The 15988-nt window shown below is 37.2% G+C and overlaps 1 protein-coding gene across 1 annotated transcript in view; it reads right to left on the reverse strand.

Moving 5' to 3' along the window:
• Positions 1-367: 367 nt before the first annotated feature.
• Positions 368-15988, reverse strand: part of LOC127621627 (sodium/potassium/calcium exchanger 4-like) — a 48595-nt gene continuing 32974 nt past the window's right edge. Inside the window, exons 7-17 of the mRNA XM_052095304.1 lie at positions 14823-14897; positions 14654-14679; positions 14488-14541; positions 11487-11578; positions 7809-7978; positions 5828-5969; positions 3865-4031; positions 3667-3781; positions 2582-2694; positions 2312-2377; positions 368-523 (exon numbers count right to left, since the gene is read on the reverse strand). Of these exons, the coding sequence (XP_051951264.1) occupies positions 374-523; positions 2312-2377; positions 2582-2694; positions 3667-3781; positions 3865-4031; positions 5828-5969; positions 7809-7978; positions 11487-11578; positions 14488-14541; positions 14654-14679; positions 14823-14897 (1170 nt within the window). The 3' untranslated portion in view covers positions 368-373. The remainder of the gene's footprint in view (positions 524-2311; positions 2378-2581; positions 2695-3666; positions 3782-3864; positions 4032-5827; positions 5970-7808; positions 7979-11486; positions 11579-14487; positions 14542-14653; positions 14680-14822; positions 14898-15988) is intronic.

Consider the following 15988-nt stretch of genomic DNA (forward strand, 5'->3'; position numbering starts at 1 on the left):
TATGACTTGCAAAGGCCCTGGGGCCAATTATCTCCAAGGGCTGCCCTCCGCCCCCGGTAGTCAAGGGCCCGTGGGCACTGGCCCCATTGGACCAGTCGGTAAGCCATCCCTGGTTGTTGTGATGACTTGTAATTGTGCATTCTGACAAAACATATATGTATATATGTTTATACAAGCAACAAATACTTGTATTGGGACCGTTAGACCCAATAAAGGCTAACATTCGATCATCTGAGGTGATGATGGTTTTGAAGTGCAAGAATGGATCAAACTGAGATCAGAAAGTTATGACATCAATGGTATGATTTAGAGGAGATCGTTTTTGTGTTGCGGGATATGAAGAGGCGGTGATGCAGATCCGATCTGTGTGATACTAGTCTTCTCGACACATGGGTAAGTTGACGAAGGTGAAGACATTGTATTCGATCATGATTGAGAAACACAGGAAGACAGCATACAGCACCAGCACGTAAATGCCCAGCTTAAAGTCCAACTTCCACCCGTTCAGATGGATTCCAAGAATCTGCATGTACAGAGGACAGAACAACCCGTATAAAATCCTACACTTGTATATAAGTTACAGAACATATCTTATATTCAGTCCTATACATTTAACGGACGAGACCACATGCTGTTCTCATACTGTTGACAGCCACACTAGATTCATTTATGAATGATAGAAGCCCATTTATGCCACTAATAATCATTTAAAAAAGATAATTCAATTACACAACCAATTATGAAATGTCTAAACACGCTGATAAATAGATAAAAGAATCTACAACTTTATAATCTAAAAACTCAAACAGATAAAAAGACAAATTGAAAATACAATATTCAATTTATGCAATTATCAAGCATTCATCACATCATCAAATCTTAAAAATAACTATTCTTCATGAAGTGTTGGTAATGGCATGAATTCAATATTGCATTTTTAATTTCTATATGTATCTGTTTTTATTTTTCATAATTAAAATATAAAAAAAGTTTGAATTACAGTGCTTAATAATTTATTATTATTATTATTAATATCATTACATTTATTATATATATATATATATATATATATATATATATATATATATATATATATATATAATATACACTCAAATATTTATATGAAGCATATAAATATTAATAAAATGGCAAATGTATTATTGTAAGTGATTATGAAGTGTTGGTAATTGCATAAATTAAATACTGCATGTTGAATTAGTATATTTATCTGTTTTTATTTTTTATATAATTAAATAGTTGATTATTTGATCTATTTCCATCAATCTATTCATAATTTATTGTGTAATTGATTTATTTTCAGTTTGTCTGTTTTTATTATAGTGTTTAATAATTTATTAATAATAATAATAATAATATCATTACATTCATTATTTATTATTACTATATTTAGCACATAAATGTTAATAAAATGAAAAATGTATTTTAAATAAGTGATTATGAAGTGTTGGTAATTGTATATTGAATATTGTATTTTTTATTTGTATATTTATGCGTTTATTTTTATTTTCTACAATCTATCTTCATAGTTTGTTTACTTTCAATTTGTCTGTTGTTATTATGTAATTGTTTTGATTATCATTTGAGCAATTTATTATTATTATTATAACTATTTAGCAATTAATGACACATAAATAATAATCAAATTAAAAAACTAATTTTTAATATGTGATTATAGTTTTGATAACTGCATACAATGAATATTGTATTCATAATTTGTATATTTTTATTTTTTTTAATCTATTTATAGTTTATTTTTGTATTTATTTTCAGTTTGTTTTTAATATGTAATTGATTTGACTATCATGATAATAATGTATTATTATTACCTTTTATTATTATACATTTATTTAGCAATTGCTAACAAATACATGTTAATAAAATGTATACATTATTTTTAATATGTGGTTATAAAGTGTTTATAATTGCAAACAATAAATATTGTATTTATAATTGTTATATTTATTTATTTTTAATTAATAATTTATTGTTTAATCGATTAATCAATTTCTCAGTTAACTTCTCAAATAATTACTGCGAGGAGTAAATGATCCCTATATTTATACATAAATCAGTGTCGTGATTATGGATGCATATTGCTTTTAACATGACATTACAATTTACATTTATGCATTTGGCAGATGCTTTTATCCAAAGCGACTTACAGTACTCTTATTACAGGGACAATCCCCCCCGGAGCAACATGGAGATAAGTGCTTTGCTCAAGGGCACATGGACCTTAAGAACAGAAGACTCATCTTTAGTAAATCACAATGCACACTGAGATACTCACGGTTAGAGCTACAGACCCCAGCAGAAGCACCACAGAGTACACTAGGCCTCGACTGTTTATCATCACCTGTACAGGGAGAGGAAACACAGCATCAACTCCCTGAATTCCACTGGGACATTAAAACCTTAATTAATGCTAAAAATATAGTTTGTGTTTCAGAGAGTGTTCAATAGAAGTTCTTGTTGTCAGAAGAGCACAGTCTGATCTCTGTTCAAACACAACGATGTTCTGGCAAGAGCAAAGAAGCTGGAACAGTCCAGATGTGCTTACAACTGATCCATAATTGACGGCCATGGTCTGCAGCGCCCAGGGAACTCCGAGTCCCACCAGAATATCAAACACATTACTGCCAATAGTGTTGGACACGGCCATGTCCCCTAGACCTGGAGGGAAAGATGATTCATTTTAGATTGACTGAACTTTGCCAACCTAAATAATAATACGTAAAACACAACAAAAACAACAACAAAAATACACAAAAAATTCAATACAAAAAACATAAACACAACTAAACCAAAACGGAAACAAACAAAACAAGACAAAAAGCAAAAAACACAAAGCAATAAGCAAACAAAGAAACATACTACAACTACAACAACATGAAAAATAAACAACAACAAAAACGAATCAAACTGTCCCCTAGACCTGGTGAGAAAGATACTTCATTTTAGATTGACTGAACTTTTGCCAACCTAAATTTACAAGCAAGTATAGCCATTTTTTACATCTTTTGGCCCATAGGTGGCGCTGTCTCCAAACTTTGTGTGTACCCTCAGATCATGGTCCTGATGAAGCATACCAAGTTTAGTTTTGATAGGACAAACCGTTGCAGAGATACAGTGTCACATCCAGTTTTACATTGACCTCGTTGAAGGAAATTGATCTTTTAAAACTGTAAACATCATTATCCAAGATGGCGGATAATGTGCAAAAGAAAATTAATTTCTGAACTGGTGGTGGCACTATGGAGTTTGTCCTAGAGGTCCCAAATTTTCTATGGGGACTATTCATGGTCACCCCTATCAGTGTGCCAAATTTCATCATTTTCCTACAAACAGTTCTATGGGCTGCCATAGACTCCCATTGGGGAGGAATAATAATAATACTAACAGATACAATAGGAGCTACAGCACTGAAGGAGCTTTATAGATTGGGATGGAGCCCATGTTTGTTGTAAAGTGGTTGATCTTGACACAGGGACTGGAAATTACATTAACCTCTAGACAAAGATCTGTCCTGTGAATCTGAACTGTGCTATTTAAAAGTGAACCATTCCTTATTTAATGTCCATTTAACCTGCTGCTTGTTTATTGATCCAACACGTGCCAGAGATTTAAACAGAATGATCGATCTACCTTGCCGAGCAACGATCAAACTGGCGATACAGTCTGGAACACTTGTGCCCGCGGCCAGAAACGTGATGCCCATTATGACATCAGGAATTCCAAGCGTGTATCCGACGATCGTCACCTAGGAGACAGCGTTAATTTGGAGGTTAATAAAAGAAGAAGGATGAATAGGACACAGAGAGAGAGAAAGAGAGACGTCCATACCATCCACACCATCAGATAGGAGAAGACAGCGATCCAGACGGTAGAGAGCACAAACGACAGCATGAAGTATTTCTCCCAGCGAGACTTTGCACAGTTCGGGATGGTGAAGTACAGAATCAACAATAACGGCCACGAGATCAGCCATTTAGTTTTGTTCAAGCAGCCACCTGAAAAACAAACATGCATAAAATGAATAATTACTTTGGTGAATCTTACAAAACCTGTCAAGAACATGTTGTTACATAGTATAGGGGGAATTGTGCCGCATCCACCTGGATGATGCGACGGCAGCCATAGTCAATAGCGTCTGGCTGCAGACTTGCACTCTCAGACTTGCACGCTCAGACACGAGCGCTTCCGCTGCAAGTGACGTCACTTGCACGCTCAGACACTAGCGCTTCCGCTTCAGCGTAAACTATTGACTTGTTAAAAGTTTAAATAATGTAAATCGCTGGCACAATTTTCTGAATTGGCTGCAAAATGACAATTTCATTATTATTATTATTACTGAACAAAACGAGCTAATGCCTGTCAGTCTAACTCTGTTTACTTTAAACAAAGACTGGCTGTGTCGGATTGAGAACAGATCATAAATAAAATAATGTTTATAATATATATATATGTATATATATATATATATATATATATATATATATATATATATATATATATATATATATATATATATATGCTTTTTCGTTACATGATAACATTTTTACATTTTACCTTAATATACGCTATTTTTTATCTCTGATACAAATAAAAATAAATTAATGTTATGCCTAACAACCACTCACGGTATTACATACATAAAGGAAACTATTTAATAGAGTGCTATTACATGGTTTGCATGTTGAACCCAGTGTAGTTCAATAGCGTTTGGACCGTCCCGTCCTGTTTTAATGTCTACATTTTTGGTAAAATACGTACTGTAAAATACATGCAATATTCGGTCATTCGACCTTGCATCTCAGTTCAGTTCAGCACAGCTCATTACATTAGCGGAAGCGCTTGTGTCTGAGCGTGCAAGTCTGAGCGTGCAAGTCTGACAGTGCAAGTCTGCAGCCAGACCCTTCTCGCCATAGTGCGCCAGTGTGCCATCTGTTTCTAAACCACACCTATCAAATCGCTTCTGAAGACATGGATTAAACCACTGGAGTCGTATGGATTACTTTTATGCTGTTTTTATGTGCTTTTTGGGTCTTCAAAGTTCTGGTCACTGTTCACTTGCATTTTATGGACCTACAGAATTTGTGTTCTGCAGAAGAAAGAAAGTCACACAAATCTGGAGTGGCATGAGGGCGAGTAAATGATCAGTACTGTTACTCCTTCCCAGATAGCAAAATTATTTTGGCCTGAATCTGGCTGCATTCTTCCTGGGAGTTTGGCCCACATACCGCAGGAATAATGGTCCAAAATTGACCCAAAAGACACTTACCAAATGACCAGGCCGGATCCACCCCAGAAAGAGGCCAAAACTCAGCCACACTTATCCTGTCCCCCCAGCATGCAGCCGTAATTGGACCTAAACTGTGCCAGAATCCCCAGACATCAGCCAGAAAACAGCCAAACAATTTTCCACATCTTTGCTTTGTTTCTTTTGGTTGACCGGACTCACACCAGACTTGAGCCAGATGCTATTTCACACAAAGGTGTTAAAATTCCACTGCCAGAACCAAACCAGAACAGAAGCGCCAAATGTAAGCCAGATTTGGCTCAAGCTCTGTTGCTATCTGGGTTGTCCGTTAATATTTGATTTATTTAGTTTATAGTTTACTGGTGCATTAAATTCATTACAGAATTATGAAAGTAAACAAAACAAAGTGTCTTCCGAAATTGTTCAAATCAGTCCTCTTATTCATTGATACCAAGAAGCCCTTTCTGAATGTATTTTGACTGTCCGTAACTTTCTTTGATCTTTAAATTGTGTAATAAACTCAAAAACAGAATATGTTTTACTCACATGGTATTCTGAAGGGTGAAGTGAGTTCAGCCTCTTTCTCCTCAGCGGTTTTGTCCTCTAGTACGTTTCCATTTTCAATGTCAGGTTTCCCGTCCACCACAGTCGTCTCCAAGCCGTTGGCTTCCTGGACCAACCTCTGACGCTACACACACACACACACACACACACACACACACACACACACACACACACACACACACACACACACGTTGCGTTTCCATGCTTTATGGGGACTTTCCATAGACATAAGGTTTTTATATTGTGCAACTATACTGTATATTCTACCCCTTAAACCTAACAACCCTCACAGAAAACTTTCTGCATTTTAAAATTGTCAAAAAACATAATTTAGTATGATTTATGTTCTGTTTCCCTCATGGGGACAGACAAAACGTCCCCACAACATGAAAAAATTCGGGTTTTACTATCCTTATGGGTACATTTGTTCCCCACAAAGTGATAAATACACAATCACACACACACACACACACACTCTCTCACACACACACACTCACACAATCACACACACACACACTTTCTCTCACACACACACTCACACACACACTCAAACTCTCTCTCACACACACACTCTCCCACACACACACACATACACTTAAACTCTCTCACACTCACACACAAACACACACACACTCAAACTCTCTATCACACACACACACACACACACACACACACACACTCTCTCTCTCACACACACACACACTCAAACTCTCTCCACACACACACACTCACATTCTCACACACAAACACACACTCTCTCTCTCACTCACACAATCACACACACTCACATTCTCACACACACACACATACACACAAACTCTCTCACACACACACACACTCAAACTCTCTCTCTCTCACACACACTCAGTCTCACACACAAACACACACTCTCTCACTCACACAATCACACACACTCACATTCTCACACACACACACACACTCAAACTCTCTATCACACACACACACACACACACACACACACACACTCAAACTCTCTCTCTCACACACACACACACACACTCACAGTCTCACACACACACAGTCTCTCACACACACACAAACACACACTCTCTCACACACACACACACACACACACACACACACACACACACTCACTCACTCACTCACTCACTCACTCACTCACACTCAAACTCTCTCACACACACAGTCTCTCACACACACACAAACACACACTCTCTCACACACACACACACACACACACACACACACACACACACACACTCACTCACTCACTCACTCACTCACACTCAAACTCTCTCACACACACAGTCTCACACACACACACACACACACACACAATCACACACACTCACACTCAAACTCTCTCACACAGGTCCAGGTCATGTTTCACCACAAAATAAATTGAAATAAATAAATTCTATTTTGCAATGAGCCAATTAAGGCGAATTTCATAGCATTAAGATTTTCTGCATTGTGATGTTATTTTCATGACAATAAAGAACATTTTCTCCCCAAAATCTTCAATATATTTTCACTACTGGAGTACGGTCCAAACATAAACGCACTTTATAAATGTTCTTAGATAAACGTATTAGATAAAAGTGTGTGCTAAATAAATAAATACATTTAAACAGTAAAATAACAAATAACTACAGTAATAAGAATGAGAGTTGGGGACGGGGTGTTAAATTGCCATAAAAACAAAGTCACAATGCAAAACACTCGTAATGGACCTAAAATAGGCTTTATTTACAGTCTATTTACAATTTCAATCAACTAAAATTAAACTAATATTATTATTGGTTCAAAATTAAATGTGTTTTCTTTTGACTCGCACATGTATATGTTTTGCGTGATCAACGTTTGAAATTTGTTTACAATTTCAAAAAATACTAATAATTGTTAATGTTTCATAAAATCGTTTTTTTTTTTTTCTAAACAAAAACAAAGTATTCCGTGTACGTCCCGGTGTCTGCCGTACCTCCGTTATAATCAGACGACTGGCCATGCGTAGACGGGTCTTTGGTCCAAAATGGCTCGTGACCATGACGCGTAGACCCGCTTCAGGAAAACGGTAATTTGGGGGGCTGGCGTTGATGATTTCATCCACCATAACCACAGAACCACGACTGTACGCCTTACTGGACTTGACTAGAGAAACGGGTCAACAGTGAGCTTATAAAGACATGCGCAACCTGTACATAGTGAAGTATGATGTACTTACAGTGGGGGTTCAAAGGCTCGAGTCCACTTATACACCAATACAGATGTTTTTGACAATCTAGTGATCTAAAATAAAGTGTCTAAGATGTCTTTGTCGCTAAATGTTTGAGTTATTGTTCAGGTGTAAACAAGACTTTGAATCCCAGATTTGTGATTGTGGACTAAAGCTTTCGATCACCACTGAATCCTGCTAATACACACGACATTTCCTGAAGTCTCAGAAATGTTGTCTGTATTGACTTAGATGCATCAAGAAGAGTTTGCAGAGCTCAAGCGGAAAGATTCAGTAAGACTAAACAGACGGGCCGGGTTATACAGCTGCAAACAGGCAGAGACTGACACGATTAATGTGAGATGGACAGAATAAAGTGAAGAACAGCTGTGAAAGCTGTTAAAGAGGGGCAGGAGGATAAGATATATGAGGGATTGATGTTACCTCTCGATCAGGCCGGATACAAGCAAGAGGAAGCAAAAGAGCTGACACCTCAAGAGCTGGAAATCAATCCCGTCTCCCACAGTTCTAACAGCGCTGAGATTTCTGCTTTAATACTGCGACAGGAGGACATTTCTCTCACAAGTTGAGACAAAAGACAAAGCTAGTCCAGTACATCTCAAAAAACATGTCTAGCAAACCAAAAGAAAGAAATAGAACATTTGCCTAAAGAAAATAAGGCCTGTGTTTACGCAGCAACATTAAGATTATTTGCATCGTGACATTAATTTAATCACATTTTTTAAATGTGTTTGCTGTCGTATCAACATAAAAATGTTCTCAGATAAAGTTGACATGATTGGGAACAAAACAAAAGTGGTTTTTCGGCGCCACCTTATTAACACCCAGAGATATATAATGTTAAATCTGAAAAATAAGATTTTACTTTTTGTGATTTTTCAGCAGTTTCTTAGGCTGAGAGTCTCAGAATGTATCATAATCGATATCATTAAATTTAAAAAAAAGTTTTCTTTACAATGATACCAAACACTTGACCCTTCTTGTTTTTTTTTTTGTTTTTGGTCAAGTTCTAAGCCTTTAATTTTGGGTATGCCACTGAAACAGGAAATCTTTAAAAACACCTTCAGAGCTTAAAGGGTTAAAGAACGTTTTGGTGTGAACGGCCCCTTTAATGTGCTTGATTTTAATAAAAAAAAGCATGATAATGCAAAAAGTCTTAAAGGTAAAAAAAAATAGGTTTCAGTGTTGATCGTATGATCATACTTTAAACTCCTTTTATTATAAAACAAACTTAAACGTAAACACTTATATTTAAAGCACTTATACCGCGGGTCTGTTGAAAGCTTGATTCTGATTGGCTGATGGACGTTCCAAGGCGCGCAATTATTTTTCAAGGAAACGTACGGCTATAAAGTAGTTCAGGTCTTGACCGCATAACGGTTCCATATCACTTCGCCAAATTATTTCAGTTATTTCAAAGAGCCCTGAGGCTACCACAACAACATAACCAGTTAAAACAATGCCATTGGTTGAAGTAAATCGGTTAAGAACGTCAAAACAATGTCTAAAATATACTACATATATTTCAGTTTTGTTTTTAAAAAAGCCATCGCGCTCCCCAGCACTTACACACGCGCTCGCCTCACACACACACACACACACACACACACACACACACTGAGACTCGAGTCGCAACCGCAAAAACAGAGCCGCACCCCCGCGACTTGATCAATGCAACAATTTCTATTATCCGAAATAACTTTTAATGTTTCAATTTATTTCGCCCTAATCAGCCTCACGTATATGGAGGCCCAAAACTGCATAAATAATAAATAAATAAATGTAATAATAAAAAAATAAATAAAGGAATGTCTTGATAAAACAAATATATTTAGTTTTTAATTAAATTTATTCCTGAATTTATTATTGTATGACTTTATTCCTTTATTATTTTCTATATTTATTTTTAACTTTATTTTTATTCTTTTTAGCTTTTAATTATTTATTAATTATTTTGCATATTTTTTTTGTATTTATGTATTCATTTATTTTTTATATTTATTTATTCCCACATATATTTATTTCCATATTTAAATATTCCCATATATATTTATTTATTTATACATGTATTTATTTTTACTTTTCTGTGTGCAACATGTAAATGAGGGAGGCGGTCCTTGCGTAGCTCCAGTGCATCATTGGTTGAGAGCTCAATAGTACTTATAAGCAGATGGACGTCCCACCTTAGCACACTCTGACTCGCACAGATTTAGAATATGCAGGAAACGTTTTGCAGAGAGTTTAACAATCCAAGATGTGCTTCAACATTCATACCGGCACACAGCTCTCCTAAAACATCAATAAGCTCCTCTACTCTAAATTAAACATTTGAGTTATTTGATGTGTGGTTATCGACTTCATTTGCAAGTTGCGCAACTCTCCAGATATATGTGAAGCGTCAGCTATAGATTTAAAAAAAAATAATAATAATTTATTGCAGAACTTATATATACATACATAAACAATCAGGGAAATGAAGCATGGTTGTATCTTTTACAATGAACAATCATAACAACAGAAATCAATATTATGGATTTGCAGACATCAAAATATGAAGTTATATACGCAGAAAAAAAAGAAAAGAATAAGGTTAAATCATATAATTTGATTTAATTTTTGTGGATTTGTTGAAGAAACAGCTCCCCATTTATTTTGTGATTGTAGTATAACCAATAAATCTTGGATTGACTATAGTTTTCACAATATGTAACGTCACATCAAAACAAGTCAAGAGTAATCGAGCACACGCTTCAGTCTACAATAAGCCAATGGTGAGCAGGACACGCCCACATCATTATCATACAAGAGATAGAAATGTAAGAATAAATACAAAAATAAATAAATGTGGGAATATTTAAATATAGAAATAAATACATGTGGGAATAAATAATTATACAAATAAATGAATGCATAAATAAATAATAATAAAAACAAAAACAAATAAAAGAATAAAAAGTTTTAAAGAATAAAAATAAAAAGAGAAAATAATAAAAGTCATACAAAAATAAATTCAGGAATAAATTTCATTAAAAACTAATTATATTTGTTTTATCAAGACATTTATTCCTTTATTTATTTTCTTATTATTACATTTATTTATGTATTTATTTATTATTTTTGCATGTTTTGTCCTCCATACACGTAGCTGTAGTGTAAAACATCCAAAACCGGTGGATATTACTTAAACACACATTACAAGTCAAATAAAAGTTACTTTTCTTCCTACCTTCATTTAATAGCCCTCAAAATCTTTTAGAAATATAACTGGTTTTAGAGGACTGTAGACTTCAGATTTGTCCTAAAGATCAAAGGGTATTGTGTTTATTAAATCAAAATGTTCAAAGCCCGTCTATTTAGTCTTACCTGGACACAACAGCGGTACAGAAGAATCGTCCCATTTAAACAAGTCTAAACTGTCATTACCATCCTCTAGTTCACTGCCGGCCGCTGCGTTTCCATTCACAACATTCTTGTCGCATTGTCTTGTGAAAACTTTCTGAATGCTTGTGTTAAATCTAATATGGAAAGAAGCACATTTGATTAGACATGATTTCACAAGGGGTCTGGGTAGCTCAGCGAGTATTGACGCTGACTCCAACCAGGTTTCCTAAGCAACCAATTGGCCTGGTTGCTAGGGAGGGTAGAGTCACATGGGGTAACCTCCTTGTGGTTGCTATAATGTGGTTCTTGCTCTCGGTGGTGGGCTTGGTGAGTTGTGCGTGGATGCCGCGGAGAATAGCGTGAAGCCTCCACACGCAAAATGTCTCCGTGGTAACGCTTTACAAGCCACGTGATAAGATGCGCGGATTGACGGTCTCAGACGCGGAAGCAACTGAGATTTGTCCTCCGCCACCCGGATTGAGGCGAGTCACTACACCACCACGAGGACTTAAGCCGCGTTCACACTACCAGCGACTTTGTCGCTGCAGGTCGCCAGTGGCTGGCGGTGAAGTCGCTAATGGGCGTTCCCACTACTGGTTGCCTAGTAACGTTTATAAATGACATTCACGGATGTCATTCCATTGCTGTTGACAGCGAATCAGTTTTCTTGGTGCTAAAAACAAACATTTTGAAGGGAAAAGACTAAATATAAATGGAATCAGTACATAAAATGCTTTATATCAAAGATGAACGAGAATCAAGGCATGTTCTTTGCCATAGCGGATGTTTATCTGCGGCGAAAATGCAAATGGCGGTCTGTCTAGGTCCACAAAACTATTCAATCTCGGAGTCAGCATGGTGAGTACCACCGGCTGAATGAAGTCCGGTTCCAGCAGTACTTCAGGCTTGACAGGACCCAGTTTGATGAGCTGCTACAGAGGGTGGGTCCCCTGATCTTTCATTACAGCAGGAGCTGAGAGAGAGAGAAGGATCACGTGAGCTCTACCGTCTTCTCTCGTATTGGCTGTCGCTCCCGTAAGTCGCTCTTCATTTGAATAAAGTTAAACTTGTCTCAACTTTGTCGCCTCGCTGGACACTCCCACATCTGGTCGCCAACGGTCGCGACAGCTCGTGTCGCCGGAAGTCGCTGTGCTCTCATTGAAAATGAATGGGATGGTGTCGCTGTCTCGCTTGATGTCGCTGGCAGTGTGAACGCAGCTTTAGAGCACATTGGGAATTTGGCATTCCAAATTGGGGAGTGCAACACCTAAGGCATATTTAAAGGAATATTCCGGGTTCAATGCAAGTTAAGCTCAATCGACAGCATTGGTGGCATAATGTTGACTACAGCAAAAATGTATATAGACTCGACCCTCCTTTTATTTATAAAGGTTACGGGGAGGCACTTACAATGAAAGTCAATGGGGCCATTATTTGGAGGGTTTAAAGGCAGAAATGTGAAGCTTATAATTATATTAAAGCACTTACATTAATTCTTCTGTAAAAACTCATGTATAATTTGACGTTGTTTAAATCATCATTTCTACAGTCATTTTAAGGTTTTATGGTTTACGGTGTTACATCCATGGAAACAAAGTTGTAAAATTGACTTTAACTTTACACAGATGAGGTTAGTAAGTGATTTTGTCACACTGAAATCATGTAAACACACATATTGTGACAAACGATCTGTTGCTTGCGGTTGATTCAGGTAAAAGTGCCATTGTAATTCTCCTGGATCTCAGCGCAGCCTTTGACACCATTGATCACGATATTCTTTTAGACCGGTTAAGAAATTGGGTGGGCCTTCAAGACACTGCCCTTGAGTGGTTCTCATCTTATCTTAAGGGGAAATCATTTTCAGTTGAGATTGGGAATCATTCTTCTGCCTCTTCTTCCATCATCACCTGTGGAGTACCTCAAGGCTCGGTATTGGGACCACTCTTGTTCTCGTTATACATATTACCATTACAGTCTATCTTTTGTAACTATAAAATAGATTAGCATTGTTATGCAGATGATATTCAGTGCTAACTGTCTTTGAAATCCACTGATAATTCAGCAATAGAATCTTTGATGGGTTGTCTTAAAGATATTAAAACATGGATGGTTCTTCTAGACTGGATTATTGTAATGCACAGTATTTAGGTGTATCTCAAGCATCACTATCTCGCCTTCAGACTTTGCAAAATGCAGCTGCAAGGCTCCAGACTGGAACTAGATAATATGACAGTGTTTCTTCGGAGCACTGGTTACCTGTCTCATACAGGATTCAGTTTAAGGTTTTATTGTTGGTATATAAGGGCCTCCGTGGGCTGGCACCATTTTATATTTCCGAACTTCTCCATCAATATCAGACTCCAAGGACTTTAAGATCGACAGAGTCTACTGTTGGGTGTTCCAAGGACTCGTCTTAAAACTACGGGTGGTCGTTCTTTTTCTGTCACGGGCCCTCGCTTCTGGAATGATTTGCCAATATTGATTAGGTCAACCTTAGATCTTTTTAAGTCTAATCTAAAGACCCACCTGTTCTCCATTGCTTATGAGTCATTGTAATATATTGTGCACTGTCATCTTATGGTGTTATTTTATTTATACTATTTATTACATGTTGATAATTGATTGGTGGTGGCGTACTGGCTAAAGCACAGGGCTGTTAATCAGAAGGTCGCTGGTTCGAACCCCACGGCCACCACCATTGTGTCCTTGAGTAAGGCACTTAACTCCAGGTTGCTCCGGGGGGGGGATTGTCCCTGTAATAATTGCACTGTAAGTCGCTTTGGATAAAAGCTTCTGCCAAATGCATAAATGTGATTGATTGATATTGTTTACGTCTTGTGTCTATACTTTTGAAACAGAGAGTATTTTAACGTCTATAGATTGGCCCCCATTGACTTCCATTGTAAGTGTCGAAATGAATTTTTGCTGTAGAAACTTTTGGGGCATCCATTGCCAAATTTCCTAGCAATGAAAATGAAAATCTATCTGATTAATCTATCTGTAAATTCTGTGCAAAGGAGTATAAGTAGTGTGAAATACTCACTTCATAATGAGGATATATACAGCATACATGAGCACCAGAATCAGACTTTCCCACCTGATGAAAGGAAAAAGAACGGTTGATCAGAATCAAAAGCAGAATTATAAAGTATGTGTCCTCACATCAAGCTAAAAGATCAGAAGATAATAGGAGGAGAAAAAAAACTCACCACACAATCTTCTCGTCGTAGATGAACTGATATTAGGCGAGATGAAATCAAACAAAAAAGATAATGAACGCGGTTAGAATCAACTTGCAAGTGCTTTGTAGTTGAATAAAAAAGTTCAAGCAAAGTCAAATAGGCATAAAATGATGTACGTGTTTCATGTGACACTCACCACAATCAGAGCTATGACGGACAATATGTAGAAGAAAGAATCCCGAAAAACAGCCCAGCGGGTCAGATAGACCACCTACAGACATTAAAGGTATAGTTCACCCAAAAATGAAAATTTGCTGATAATTTTCTCACCCTCAGACCTTCTAAGATGTACATGAGTTTCTTCATTCATCAAAACGTAGGATTTCATTTCAGGCCTCCTCCTCTAAACAATGCAAGTGAATGTACTCCATTTTTTGACGGTCCAAAATGCATATGTAGGGAGCATCAAAATAATCCACACGATTGATTATTGGAGCTGAGATGAATTTTAGGGGGGTCTAAATAGGGTCTAGCAATGCCTCTACCCAGGGGTTGCATTAACAGAAAGTTCTCCGTCATTTACCAATTTTTTTGAAACATTGAAGGATAATTTAACCGGCAGCCATATCACCCTGCAGCTCTTGCCTGCTTGCCCACTAAAGCTAAGCAGAGTTGAGCCTGGCCAGTACCTGGATGGGAGACCTCCTGGGGAAAACCAAGTTTGCTGCTGGAAGTGGTATTAGGGAGGCCAGCAGGGGGTGCTCACCCTACGGTCTGTGTGGGTCCTAATGCCCCAGTATAGTGATGGGGACACTATACTGTAAAAAGGCACTGTACTTTGAATGAGATGTTAAACTGAGGTCCTGACTCTCTGTGGTCACTAAAAATCCCAGGACACTTCTTGTAAAGACTAGGGGTGTAGCCAAATTCCCCCCCATTGACCCCTATCTATCATGGCCTCGTATTAATCTCCATCCCTGAATTGGCTACATCACTCTACTCTCTGCTCTCCACCAATAGCTGGTGTGTGGTGGGCGTTCTGGCACACTATGGCTGCTGTCGCATCATCCCTACGCTATGTAAAGTGCTTTGAGTGCCTAGAAAAGCGCTATATAAATGTAAGGAATTATTATTATAATTTCAAATGCTTTCCGTCATTTTGATGGATAAAACAAATAAACAAGAAGACCACTTAAACATAGTGCATCAGTTTATATTTCACTCTCAGTCCCGCGGTGTGTGTGTGTGTGCCCATGTTTATTGCCTCGTATCAACTGTGTGTCTCTGAGTTCATGACTGCATACATCAATCATTACGCAAAAAGTATAAGAATAAGAAAGCGCGGGGGGGGACCTGCCAATT

The sequence above is a fragment of the Xyrauchen texanus genome, chromosome 28 (genome assembly GCF_025860055.1).
Source record: "Xyrauchen texanus isolate HMW12.3.18 chromosome 28, RBS_HiC_50CHRs, whole genome shotgun sequence".
Lineage (NCBI taxonomy): Eukaryota > Metazoa > Chordata > Actinopteri > Cypriniformes > Catostomidae > Xyrauchen > Xyrauchen texanus.